General features: G+C 38.7%; 1 protein-coding gene across 6 annotated transcripts in view; it reads right to left on the minus strand.

The window, feature by feature from the left end:
- FCHSD2 (FCH and double SH3 domains 2) overlaps positions 1-14,852 on the minus strand; it is a 295,266-nt gene that overhangs the window by 4,972 nt on the left and 275,442 nt on the right. For all 6 annotated transcript variants that reach the window (XM_049714265.1, XM_049714263.1, XM_049714266.1 and 3 more), the window contains 4 exons: positions 7,114-7,248; positions 1,722-1,805; positions 1,424-1,601; positions 918-1,138 (listed from right to left, as the gene is read on the minus strand). In XM_049714265.1, the coding sequence (XP_049570222.1) occupies positions 918-1,138; positions 1,424-1,601; positions 1,722-1,805; positions 7,114-7,248 (618 nt within the window). The remainder of the gene's footprint in view (positions 1-917; positions 1,139-1,423; positions 1,602-1,721; positions 1,806-7,113; positions 7,249-14,852) is intronic.

A 14,852-nucleotide genomic window follows, 5' to 3' on the forward strand; every position in this document is an offset into this window, starting at 1 on the left:
TGACTACTCCTGGCAAATTACTTTTCTTTGGAGCTAAGTTATGATTATTAACTTTCTTGGTCAGCCTCATTAGAAGCAAATGAGCCTAGAATAACCACCCCAACCCCCAGTTTTGTGTTGCATTTAACTTTTTCCTTCCAGAGATCTCATTATACTACTGATTTTAGTTTATCTTAAACAGTTACCAAGTCAAACCATTCTCGAGAGTTCTATTGAAAACATACCAAATTAGTCAGTTCAGTGAAGAACAAAAAAAGGGACAAGTTGTATTTTTCAGTGAAGATAAAATAATTGGCTGAGTTTCTGACTTCCCCAGGTTCTGTAAATGTCACGCTAAGTGGTCACAATACCACACAGGCAAGATGGACAGACATGTTCCTTATGGTCCTGGACCTGCCAGGCCTGCTGTGACTGATCCGAATTAGAAGTTTCCCGTAAAGACAAGGTTTGCTATGATGAGCTAAGCCTATGGAGCTCTGGCAGGCTCATCAGTTCTCTGAACAGGACTAGTAGGACCTGGGCTGGGCAGGGAGGCTCTGACAGTGTGAGGGAGAAAAAGAGCAAGCTAATATTTTTACTGCATAAACTAACCACAGAGACAATACATTCCCTCTCTGGTTTCTTTCTTTCTCTCCACCAAACCATTCTTTTGTATGTCACACACAATTTAGTATTTTCGTTCCCCAATTCAGAGAACAGAATGTGGGAGAAGTGAGCTGTCATACAGCCATTGCACAAGAGCCTGACTGACAAGTCTCTGCTTCCCAAATTCAGTTTTGCAGAAACCCGGCAACCAAGGATTGGAGTGGTGAGGGTGAGGCCAAGACCACAGCCCACTTTTGCGTGGGTCAACAGACTCCTTGGGAGTCATTTTCTTTAAACATCTTTTAATTCAGCTTTCTCCCCCTGTTGTGCACCTGAATCTCTCGCATCCATGGAGTGTCACCATTTTCTGAGGCTGAAAGTTCTTCCACTAGCACTGATGGGAAAACTCCAATCCGCCCATTGAATTCCCCTTCCCAGAAGCCATCATCATCCTGGTTTTCTTTGTTCAAGATTCGGATGATTGCTCCCTCAGGAAAAGATAATTCATCATCTGTCTGGCCCTCGTAGTCATAAAGTGCTTTCACAAAACAGACTAGGTAGCAAGAGAGAGAAAAATGCAGTAAGAACACCGACAACCAGGTTACTTTTGCAGCCACCCCATGCACAAGTGACAACTAAAAGGCCATCGTACAGCTATAATTCTGTACTCACTGAAGATCAACTTTAGGGTTCTACTGTACAGGATAAACGTGACCAAATAAACATATTACAGAAAAGGAATAAAGTTGTGCTTTTTAACCTACTGAAGGCTGTCTCCAGGGTAATACAGTTTAGGCCAAATGTGACCAAATAAAGAGTGCCTTGTTTCAGTCTTTACCACTGGCATCTCCGTTGAGGCTGCCTGAAACGAGTTCGGCCTCCGTGGAATTGCTGGATGTGTGTGACCGACTGTCCAAAGCAGCCAAGGACTGCAGCATGCTCAGCAGACTGTTCGAGGTGGGAAACTGTAGGTACTTTTCTGGTACATAACCCACTTGGCCGACTTTATTTCGAGCCTGAGTAAAAGACATGTGACAAAACAGGTTTGCACACACAATTTGGACAGGGTACAACAAGAACCAAAACAAACTCCTGAAAATGTCACAAGAAGGGGCGATATGAGCAAAGGAATATACCTTTACCCAGTCTTCCATATCTCCATCTTCAATCACTTCTAACACCTCATGTTCCTCAATGGTCAACTCATCTGGTTGAGAAGCCTGCAATGTAGGATGGTCATGGACAAAATTAAAAAGGTTAGATAAAGAGCAGATGTGAACTGATCATAACAAAAACTGGGGATCAAAATATTGAAATGATTTTGAAAAACGTATTGAACATAAAAATTTGAGTGTTGTAAAACTATCATAATGAGGTGAAGTTTTACTTTAAAAAACTGAACAAAATAAAGCCACAACAAAAACTGGAGAAACGGAATCCTCAAGAGGCAATCAGGTTCAGTGAACACAGCACTCTGCTGGAAGTAGAGGACCTGGGTTCTAGCTCCAGCTTATGTATCTATTGGTAAGTTATTCAACTTCTTGATGCCTCCATTTCTTCAAAATGACAATCCTGCCATTCTCGGGAAGATGGGGGAGTTAGTGTGGGATGAATAAGCACAGAACCATGATGATTTGGGAAGCACAAGCAAAGGAGAAAGCCGTGAATTAGAACTACACCAGAGGGCTACCATGGAGGTGCAGGCTGTGAAAATGCAAAGAGCTATGTACATGGATTGACTGATAGCTTGAGCAGTGCCTGGAATTTGTCTGGAATCACCGTAAAACAGTGGCCAAGAGAAGAAAATTGTAGGAGAGAAATGACTGATGCTCCAACTTAACTGTAGAGACTAGGCTGATCCACTTGTGTGCTTCTGCAGAAGTTGCTGTGATTTTTTTTTTTTTTTTTTAAATCCCTAACAGCAGGAGTCCACTAGCACCAGACACCTAAATACTACCCCTGAGGCAGTAGAATCTGAGAGCAAGCTCTCAGGGACTCTGCAGGAGGGTTGTAGAGAGAGACTTTGTGACTTTGTTTCATAAAGAGACTTGCCTGTCACATGTAACAGGAGGGGTCTGCGGACATCTTCTGGCTCTTAGTGAACAGCCTTAAAAGCTTTCCCCAAGTCCCAAGATTAGTTAAAACTACTGCTTTAGACCATATAGTTTTTCAGATCTCACAGTCTCAAAGTGTAAAATATCTCCAAATTACACAAGCAAAAGTAAGGCAAGACTCATTTCCAAAGACTCATTTCCTATTTCATGTACGTTTCATCAACCCAGATTCTGGATATTGCTATAATAGCTACTTGAGACAGAAAAATAGTATTGAAAATGGCTGACCAGTCACAGAAATACTCCAGGACAGAATTTTTAGTAGATTACCTCTGATCTCAAAATATGAGGGAAAAAAAAGCTCACTGATTTTTGATAGCTTTTCCAATAGAATTTTTAAAAAATTTAATTAATTTTTATACAGCAGGTTCTTATTAGTTTTCTATTTTATACATATTAGTGTATATCTGTCAATCCCAATCTCCCAATTCATCCCACCACCACCACCAACCCCCTCCAATGGAATTTTTTCACTAATCTGAAACCACACTATGCCTTGAATATACCAGCAAAAGGCACCTACATAACAAATTCTGTGGCAAAACTTAAAAAGTTATCCAACACAACCAGATTTCAGTGTGTGTGATAGCAAAGCAGGAGGGTTAAGAACACCTTTAAATACAATGCTGCCCTTGTAAAAAAAAGTCATGAAGGTCCATGCAAGTTGTCCAACATTGTTATATAAGCAGACACTAGCTTGATCACACCATACCCAAGCAGTGACCAATTCTTCCGCTTGACAAGGTCAGGTCCTTTGCATGACACTCAAAACCCTGTGGTCTCTTGATGCTTTGACCCCAGCAAACTATTCCCTATTCTCTGAACATACCACGTTCTTTATTGCCTCTATGCTTTTATCAGGCTGTTCCTTCTTTCCAGCAGGCCCTGCTCCCTCTTTCCCATCTGGTGACTAGATTTAGATTACTGTGAGTTCAAGTCCAGCTTCAGTCTGTTTCTACAGGCAAGTGACCATAAGACCTTTTAGAGCCTCAGTTTTCTTTTTTATTCCTATTACAATGTAAGCTCCACGAGGCAGAGATTTTTGTCTGTGTTCATCAATGCTATATCCCCAAGCCTAGAAAAGAGCACAGCATGGTACATGGAAGGTGCTCACGTACTGATATTTGTTGAATTAATGGGTTGGTTGATAATATCTTCCTTATAGGGTTATTGAAGGGATTAGAAAAAAATATATATATATGTACGATACCGGGTACACAGGACTTCATAAATGGTAGCTATTATTATTACTCATGATTTGATGCCAAGCTTATATGTTTTCCAAGACCACCCACAATGAGCTGGCTGCTTTTTCCTCCTTTTATTCTTAGAAGGCTTTGAGCATCCCTCTAACACTGACTACTGTGGCTCTCAAGTTAGTTGTTTGCACTTGTGCGCTTCCTATTAGAATGACTTACTTAAGGCAGGGAATGTAATTCTTCTCACTTATCCCAAGTAAAGACAGCAAGTAGTCAGTAAATAGTTATTAAATAAACACGTGGTCTCACACTACCTCATGAAGTCCTAATACGCAGTGGCAGCCAGGACCCCAGAAGCAGCCATGCCCTCCATTCCCACCACCATCTCTCTAAATTTCCTGTTTTCTTTTAAAACAATATGATTTTTCCTGATTACAAAAGTAATACATGTTCACTGTAGAAAAGCTAGAAATATGTATAATTAAGACCTTAAGGTAATACAATTTGGTATCTTACTTTTTGGACATATTTCTTCTTACATAAAAAACTCTAATATAATTTTCAATTATCTTCATAAAATTTTGTTATGGTTACATTATATGAATGGTTAATTTACTTAACTATTTCCTTATTGGACTGCCAACTTTGCTATTATAAAGTAGTACTATGATGAAAGAGCATTTTGTATCCAGAATGTTTTTCTGTATTGTGGGTCACTTTCTTAGGATATATAGTAGTAGGGACAAAGTTATGAGCATTTTTAAGGCTTTTGAAACTACTCCTTAAATTTAGCTTTTCTTTGTTCTCACCAGATTAACTTAGGCCTTCTTTGCTGGTCTGGACCATAGGAATCACAACTAGGCTTATAGAGACTAACTCCACTCTAATCTACCCTCTCTGGAATATCTATACCACGACCAGGGTTACCTTATTTAAAAGCCTAGTCTGATTTTAGGACACCCAATGGCTTCCTTCAGCCAGGATAAAAGCCAAACTCAGTCTGATCTACAGGTCTATCTGACATCTTTACTTCCAGCTGCTCTATTTCCCACACTTGATGCTCACACAACACTGAGTTTAACATTTCCTGAACACCCTATTATCTCATCAAACTGTGTCTCTGTATCTGCTGTTTGCTTATAAGGCTCTTTCCCTTCCCTACCTTATCACTGTAACTAGAAAGATCTTATTCATGACCCCACTGAAATGCTACCTCATGTGTAAAATTCCTCAGATGTAATAATCACTCAGATACCTAGGACCCTCTCTGTTTAAGGACCTTAAATTTTAATTCTGGAACTTCAAAGTAAATATAATACTGAGACGGAAGATAGGGAAACAATCCCAACCAAGTTTTATAAAATTTTAAAACACCTTACAAGTATCTCGGAAGATGACTTCAAATTTTCAAAAGGTTATCAAAACAGTTTACATTGGGAAAAAAAAAATCCCAACCCTTTTAGAAAAGAGGAAGTATTGTTAACTTAAATATATAATAAAAGGATGTTAAATGAAAAAAAGTCTGGTAATCACTGATATTGAGGAGTAAATAATATCAGCTTTTGGCTCTCCAGGGATGGTGGTGGTAGGAGTGAGACTGTCCCATGTATGATTTAGATTCTCCTCAGACCCTTCCTCTGCTGTTGTCCCTTAAGCATGGCATTAACATGAAAGGAATTCATTTAAATTAGTGCCATTCATTAAAATGAAAGGGATTCATTTGTTCATGCCTTCCTTACATCATTCATTTATTCATTCCACAATTATTTCCTGAGGACCCACTATGTGCCAGGCACTGTCCCAGGTGTTGAAGACACATAAACAAGGTACACAGACATAGACAAGGTTTCTGCCTTCATGGACCTTTAGTGGACAGTCAGATAAAGAAGTATGAAAACAAACAACATTCAGTTTGGTTGGTGATAGGTGCTATATAGTAAATAAATGAGGACAAAAGGGCAATGGGATAGAGTTGTGACTGGGGAGTTGGCTATGCATTTAGGTGGTCAGGGGAAACCTGAGGAGGCACTATTTGAGCTGAGCCTATATGAAGAGCAGTGGGCAGCCAACCAAGATTTGGGAAAAGACAGTTCCAGGTAGGGGAGCAGCAAGTGCAAAGCTGTCAAGTCAGAGAGGTGCGTAGTGCTTTTGAAGACTGAAAGGCAGCCAGAGTTGCTAACGTGTAGTGCGTGGGCTGGGTGGGTTGGTCTGACATGAAGCTAAGGAGATTTGCAGGGGCCAGATCAATCTGGACATTATAAACCCTTGTGAAGAGTTTATTTTTCTTTGTGTGATGGAAAGCTTATAAAGGGTTTTAGGCAGGGGAATAAAATAACCTCCTATACGTACTAAAGATAATTCTGGCTGCAGAGTGGAAAGTGGTAGACAAGTATGTCGGTAGACAAGTATGAAGAAGGGATACCAATTATTAGGGTTTTTTTCTTTTACAGTAATCAAAGCAATGGCCTAGACCAAGATGCGAAATGTGAATGGATTCAGGAAATGTTTTGGAGGTGGACTCAACAGAACTGGCTAGTGATTGATGAAGGGAGTAAGGAAAAGAGAGGAACCGGGGAACTGAAACTCAATTTACTTTGAGTAAAAAGTTAATGGGAAAGCAGGGCAGGGGTGAGAGAGATTAAGAACTATTATACCAAATCAGGTTTGGAAGTTCAGGAATCTATTTATCCAGATCCTTGCTTAACCTGGAAACAAGAGGTGGTTATATTAAGGTTAGGAAAGGTAAAGTTTAACAAAACTGCTCTGTCAAGCAATTTTATTTTAATATCAATTTTGAGAACTATTGTAACGGAGGGTCTTGTGTCAGGCAATTGATAAGGGTAAGAGTTCTATTTACAGAAAATTTACTAGATGTCAGGCACTGTGCTAAATGCTTTGCTATAAAAGTGGTATCTCATTTAGTCTTCAAACTAGCCCTATAATATTATCCCCATAACATAGATAAGAAAACCGAGGCTCACAGAGACCAAGGGACTAGCGTGGTTATGTAGATCGTAAGTGTCAGAGACAGGATTTTAACCGAGGCAGTCTGACGTCAGAGCCTGGACTCTTTCCCATTATGTTATGTTGCCTCTAATATGAACTGAACACCAATTTTATGATAAGTACAGTATAAGAGGCTGGGTAGATACAGTTACTTGTATCTTCAGAGTTGTCACAATTTAATGTGAGAAGTATGTTAGAGAAATACAAACCTTATAGGAATAAACAACTTTGCAGGTGAGTGGATAATTTCTTAAGGTGCCAGAAGGGCTGGAACTGCTGTCATCAAAAACATCCATGTTGTCTTCAAACTCTTCTCCTTCTTCTCTTTCGGTATCTGCATTAAGCTAGGAAAAATCAGAAGCCATTGGCTAGCTTGCTTACTTCAAGAAAATGGATGAAAGCAGGAAAAACACTTAAAACCTGATTGTTTCAAAATGTTAATTTACTTATTCAACTGCACAAAGAAAAGTATCTGTTCTGTTCTCACTTGCATTTTTCATGTTATGAAAGGACAGAGTTTTTTTTTTTTCTTTTTAAAACCAAGAGTCGGGCTTCCCTGGTGGCGCAGCGGTTGAGAGTCCGCCTGCTAAGGCAGGGGACACGGGTTTGTGCCCCGGACAGGGAAGATCCCACATGCCGCGGAGCAGCTAGGCCCGTGAGCCATGGCCGCTGAGCCTGCGGGTCTGGAGCCTGTGATCCGCAACAAGAGGCTGCGATAGTGAGAGGCCCGCGCATTGCTATGAAGAGTGGCCCCCGCTTGCTGCAACTAGAGAAAGCCCTCGCACAGAAACGAAGACCCAACACAGCCAAAAAATAAACAAAAATGGACAAAGGACTTGAAAAGACATTTCTTCAAAGAAGATATACAAGTGGCCAACAAGCATATGAAAAGATGCTCAACATCACTAATCATTAGGGAAATGCAAATCAAAACCACAATGAGATACCACTTCACACCCATTAGGATGGCTATTATAAAAAAACGAGGAATTAAGTGTTGGTAAGGATGTGGAGAAACTGGAACACTCGTGCATGGCTGGTAGGAACGTAAAATGTGTAGCTGCTTTGGAAAATGGTATGATGGTTCCTCAAAAAGTTTAACACAGAATTACCATATAATCCAGCAATTTCACTTCTATTCTTTCAATTCTTTTCAATTTTAATTTCTATTCTATTCTTTCAATCCTTCCTCCCCAAAGAGTCTGAAAGCAGGAACATGAACAGATATTTGATTACCAATCTTTATAGCAGCATTATTCAGAATAGCCAAAAGGTAGAAGCAACCCAAGCATCCACTGAGATGAGGGGATGAACAAAATGTGGTATATGACAACAGAATATTATTCAGCCTTAATAAGGAAGGACATTCTGACACATGCTACAACAGATGAACCCTAAGGACATTAATATTAAGTGAAATAAGCCAGTCACAAAAAAGATAAATACTGTATGACTCTACTTATATGAAGTACCTGAAGTAGTCAAATTTATAGAGACATAAAGTAGAATGTTGGTTGTCATGGATTTAGGGGTTGGAGGACAGGGGAGTTATTTTTTAATTTTTTATTTATATTTATTTATGGCTGTGTTGGGTCTTTGTTGCACAGGGGCTTTCTCTAGTCGCGGCAAATGGGGGCTACTCTTCGTTGCAGTGTGCGGGCTTCTCAGTGCTGTGGCTTCTCTTGTTATGGAGCACGGGCTCTAGGCGCACAGGCTTCAGTAGTTGTGGCACGTGGGCTCAGTAGTTGTGGCTCATGGGCTTTAGAGCGCAGGCTCAGTGGTTGTGGTGCACAGGCTTAGTTGCTCCGCGGCATGTGGGATCTTCCTGGACCAGGGCTTGAACCCATGACCCCTGCATTGGCAGGCGGATTCTCAACCACCGTGCCACCAGGGAAGCCCCAGGCGAGTTATTGTTTAATTGGTATAGAGCTTCACTTTTGCAAGATGAAAAGAGTTCTGGAGATGGATGATAGTTATGGTTGCACAAAAATGTGAATGTACTTAATGCCACTGAACTTTATATTTAAAAATGGTTTAAATGGTAAAGTTTATGTTATGTATATTTTGCCACAGAAAAGGGCACAGTTCCTTTTGAAATGTAGCACAAGGAAAATAATTTAACCCAGTTTCAATGTATATTACCCATCATAGCTAAAAGGCATATATTAATTAAAATCGAATTGAGTGTAAAAAATGTATTTGAGTATTGTCCATTATATTAAAATACAAATAATATTTATATGAGCATAAATATCTAACAGAGGTAGGCAAAGTAAGAAGAATAAAGACTGGAGAATAGAGGAGATTGGCTTGTTTTTTTATATACCTCTGAACTATAAACTATTAGAATAGGCATGTTTTACTTTTTATTTTTTTAAAATAAATGTATTTATTTATTTATTTTTGACTGTGTTGGGTCTTCAATGCTGTGTGCTGGCTTTCTTTTAGTTGAAGCGAGCGGGGGCTACTCTTCATTGCGGTGCGCAGGCCTCTCATTAAGGTGGCTTCTCTTGTGGCGGAGCATGGGCTCTAGGTGCGTGGGCTTCAGTAGTTGTAGCACATGGGCTCAGTAGTTGTGGCTCACGGGCTCTAGAGCGCAGGCTCGGTATTTGTGGCGCACGGGCTTAGTTGCTCTGAGGCGTGTGGAATCTTCCTGGACCAGGGATCGAACCTGTGTCCCCTGCACTGGCAGGGGAATTCTTAACCACTGCACCACCAGGGAAGCCCCTGTTTTACTTTTTAGATTAAAAATCCAATAAAGAAGAAACAGAATAGGCTCAAAGGTTTCTTGGTTTCTAGCTACATATAAACACTTATTTGGCTACTTTTCCCTATGTTTAAACATGCAAAGGCACTAATGCTTACACATTAAGGATATAAGGAATGGAGAGTCAGAACTGGGCCTTACAGTAGAACAATTAATTAGAATACCAAATACCTACTATATGCTGAACACTAAACTAGGCTCTTAGATATGAAATGAAGGATGCTGTCTGCATTGCAGGAGTTCACAACCTAGAGTGGGAAATGAGCACAACCAAATGCTAAATGCACAGAGGGCCCTGTGAATATGGAAAGGGTGAATTGAGAAGAAGGTCAGAGATTTCCTGAGATTCAATGAGTCAAAAAGTATAAGTTGCCTATAATGTCAAGTTCTACTCTTTACTGAGTTAATGTGATTTCTCTTGTGTAATTATCACTGACATTTTAAAAGACTCTCTTCACCTGCTATTTACCTAATAAAATTCTAAAGAACTGGGGGAAGGAGAGGGTTCCTGAAGAATAAATAGTACATACTTCTTGTTACATTTATTACCTCCATTTCAAAGCCCCTGTAGTAGTCTCATTTATAACTATTACTGAAAATTCTCCACAGCTGAGTGCCTCACATGCCTTATCTTACAAATATTCATGTATGGTCAGTCAGATCAATGACAAAATAGACTCAAATCTTGACCTTTCAAATTATCTCAGGCTTACGATTCTATTATTTTCCAATAGGGTGTCATATAAAAGATGAGGTTCACATGCAGGAAACTGCCGTAAAACTAACTTAAACATATTTATATATACTTGGAAGACATTGCCTTTATATTCTAGTAAAGGTTATAGACATTACAAAAAAACAAAACAAAACAAAATACTCATACATCTATAAAAACTAAAATTAAAGCCAATGTGGGTAGAACATGTTTCCAAAAATATAGCATAAGGAATGTTAATATGTACTGTGCTTTGGCACTGGGAATCAATCCAATACACTTCATTTTGGCAACGTTGTTTGATACTAAACGTTCCTTTCTTTCTCCTTCATTTTGAGTTCATTTTTTGATTCTCATGGAAGGGACTGAAAGGTTGCAGTGACAGCAATAGGGGTCACTGCCACATGCTTTTGCATTGCTCTAGCAGCTTTCCAAAGTATGTCATCTCAGGACAATTTCTTCCTTTTTCCTCTTCCACCCTCTGTAACTTAGCTGTTGCAATGCCTTCTTGACCCAGCATTTCTAAAATCACATTCTTCCTGTTTCTTAACAACTGCTCACATCCCTTTTCCTTCCTGTCATCTGACAGAATTTTAATCAAAACTATTCTTTCTAGCTGTATTAATATTTTCCCTTTCTTAGATGTTATAAAATGCTTACTCTTATTGCAAGGGCAGAAAAGAACTTTTCCAAGTTGGTTTTAGTAGCTGACCTCCTGTATTCAGCAAAATTATCTCTGAAGGGCTTCATCAGCTTTATGGTCCCTGGATCTGACAGACTTGGGTTTGAATGCTGACTATGCCATTTACTTGCTATATGACCTTGGGCAAATTATTTGACTTCTCAACTTCAATGACCTCATCTCTATAATGAAAATAATTACTTCTTAACAGGTTATCATAAGGTTATCATAAGGATTAAGTGAGGCAATACTTAAACCCTTAACACATGCTTGGTACATAGGAGGTACTTAATACATCATTATTGTTTTTATGAGAAAAGGAGAATATAGATTAAAAAAATCTGGTGACATCCAGCACAGAGGAAGGCAGCTCCCTATAACTGGCCAGGAGAGCCTCTGAATTCCATCTAGACAGAAAAGTCAGCACAGTGAACATCATTCCAGACACAACACAAGTATATTATAAAAAATGATGTTGAAAATATCAGCAAAATGGATTTCTGTTTCCAGGCAAGATGGAATAATATTAGGGACCAGATTTAAACTCCTTCCAGAAACAACTAAAAAACTGTTCAAAATATATGAAAGAACAGTTTTCAAGACACTGGACATCATGTGATGAAAGTTAGTGATCCTTGGTGGATGCGAAACAATTTCCCCAACTTACTGTATGAAAAAAGTTTCCAAGCTGAGATATAGCAGGAGGGAACCCAAGAAAAGGATGGTGGTCTCCCTGAATTGAGGATATGGAACTGGGAATTCAGGAAGGTCAAAGTGGCTAGAGTTTGCTGGGTAGAGTAATGAAGAAATGCATAGAGAGAACTCTGGAAATCTGCAGAGGTCTCCCTCAAGTCTTCAGCTAAGTACTGATCAGCACATATATGTCAAGAACTACCTGAAGCCAGCAATAGAACCACCCAAAGGATTAGAGGGAACAATCCTCAGCATTCACATAGGTCTGGGAATATTTCCTATTCCCTCTTAACAGAGCAGAAAACCTCATAAGGCACAGGGCATCATGTAGGGAACTGAGAATATCAGTAAGGATACAGAAGACTTGAACAACACTATAAACCCACTTGACTTAATTGACATTTATAGAACATAACAGCTAACACCAGCAGATTATACATTCTTTTCAAGTACACATGGAACATTTACCAAGATATACCATATAATGGGCCACAAAACAAGTCTCAATAAATTTAACATGATTCAAGTATGTTATCTGGCAACAATGGAAATAAATTATGTCATTAATAGAAAGGTATCTGTAAAATTCCCGAATATTTGGAAATTCAATAATACTTCTAAACAACCCATGAAACAAAGAAGAAATTAAAAGGCCAATTAGAAAATATTTAAAACTGAATGAAAATAATAACACAGTGTATCTGAATTTGTGTGGTATCTGAATTTGTGTGGTGGCGCTTAAGCAACATGTAGAGGAAATGTTTGTACCAAATACCTATATTGGAAAAGAAGGAAAGTCTCACATCAGTGACCTGAGCTTCCATCTTAAAGAATTAGGAAAGAGCAGGTTAAATCCAAATTAATCAGAAGAAAGGAAATAATAAAAACCAGAGCAGAAATCAATAAAATAAAAAACGGAAAAACAACAGGTAAAAAAGTCAATGAAATCAAAAGCTATTTTTCTTTTTGTGAAGATACATCAAATTGATAAACCTCTAGTAGGATGATCAGGGATAAAAAAGAGGAGACACAAATAAACAATATCAGGAATAAGAGAAGTGATGTCACTACAGATTCTCCAGACAATCAAAGAATAATAAAAAATATTATGAGCAACTTTATGCCAATAAATTTGGCAGCTTAAATGGAATTGACAAATTCTTTGAAAGATACCTATGATCAAAGTCCATTCAAGAAGAATAAGTTGAATAACCCTATCTCTATTAAAGAAATTGCATTTGTTGTTTAAAAAACTCCCACAGGGGGCTTCCCTGCTGGCGCAGTAGTCGAGAGTCTGCCTGCTGATGCACGGGACACAGGTTCGTGCCCCGGTCCGGGAGGATCCCACATGCCGCGGAGCGGCTGGGCCCGTGAGCCATGGCCGCTGAGCCTACGCGTCTGGAGCCTGTGCTCCGCAACAGGAGAGGCCACAACAGTGAGAGGCCTGCGTACCGCAAAATAAATAAATAAATAAATAAAATTTCTGCTCTTTGAAAGGCATTGTTAAGAAAATGAGAAGACAAGCCACAGACTGGGAGAAAATTATGTAAATCATCTATCTGATAAAGGATTTGTATCCAGAATATAAAAAGAACTCTCAAAATGCAATAAAAAGAAAACAAACAACCTAATAAAATATGGTGGAAAGATCTGAACAGACACTTCACTGAAGAAGATATACAGATGGCAAATAAGCATAAAAGAAGATGCTCAACATTATTAGTGAAATGCAAATTAAAACTACAATGATACACTACTGCACACCTATTAGAATATCTAAAATTAAATAGATTGACCATACTAAGTATTGGCAAGGTAGTGGAACAATTGGAACACTAGTACTCTATTGGAGGGAATGTAAAATGGTACAACCACTTTGGAAAACAGCCTGACAGTTCTTAAAATGTTAAACATATAGCCACTGTATGACCCAAACAAACATACATTCATAGCAGTTTTATTTGTAATAGCCCCAGACAACTCAAATGCCCATCGTCAGGGTGAATGGATAAACAAATTGTGGTATATTCATACAACAGAATACTACTCAGCAATTAAAAGAAATGAACTATTGATACATGCAACAACATGGATGATACTCAAAATAATCATTCTGAGTGAAAGAAGTCAGACAAAACAAACTGTACACTTTTAAATATGTGTAATCTATTTTATGTCAATTATACCTCAGTGAAACTGTTAAAAATATCAGTAAAGCTTGGGAATTTTAATGACAACTGGCCACACAGTATTTGAAGATGCTATAAGACCATTAATTAGATAAAAATAGGGCAGTCAGTGATTCACCAGATGCTTAAAAGAAAAAAAGGAATAAAATGCATAGCAATTGAAATGAATCATGATAAAGGTTAGAGGAATAAAGGGTCATCCACAGAGTAAGAAAGTATAGTAAAAAGCAGTGCTTTAGAGGCAGGGATATCTGGGTTCTAATCCCAGCTCTCTCCACTTACTAGCTGTATACTGTTGGGTGAGACAGTTAATTCTTCTAAATCTATCTTCTCATCTATAAATACATTCAGGATGGTTGTGATCATTAACTGAAATAATGTATGAATGTGCCTGACATGGAACCTAGTACAGAATAGATGCTTTACCAATGTGAATTCCCTCCTTTTGGTAGTATTTTAAGCTTAGTTGGTAGAACTGGAGTAGACAACTTATCTTGAGGTTCAGATTAATATTTCTGAACATGTAATATATGTAAGGATCTGTGTCAGGTACTTTACTTGTTATTATGGCTATGGAGAAAGTCAAAGAACATAACACAGCTAGAGACACTTCTCTTAGAAGTGAAATGCTCTACATTTTTTCAATGTCCTACTTTGGTCTTGGCTGTCAGTAAGTGAGAGTGGTTCCCTCAATCTGTGTACACCATTTCAACAGACATTATAGGTAATTCCCAGCACCTAGCAAAAGGTCTCATGAGCAGTGCAGGCTCAATACATGCTTACTGAATTGAATTAAACTGATGTTACTGGGAATTTGAAATGTTAGTTTCATTAAAAGTGTGGACATTTTGAGTATGGAGTTTAGTCCAATAAAAAGATGACTGCCCATTTGGAAATACAGT

This window comes from Orcinus orca, chromosome 8 (genome assembly GCF_937001465.1).
Source record: "Orcinus orca chromosome 8, mOrcOrc1.1, whole genome shotgun sequence".
In the NCBI taxonomy this organism is placed as follows: domain Eukaryota; kingdom Metazoa; phylum Chordata; class Mammalia; order Artiodactyla; family Delphinidae; genus Orcinus; species Orcinus orca.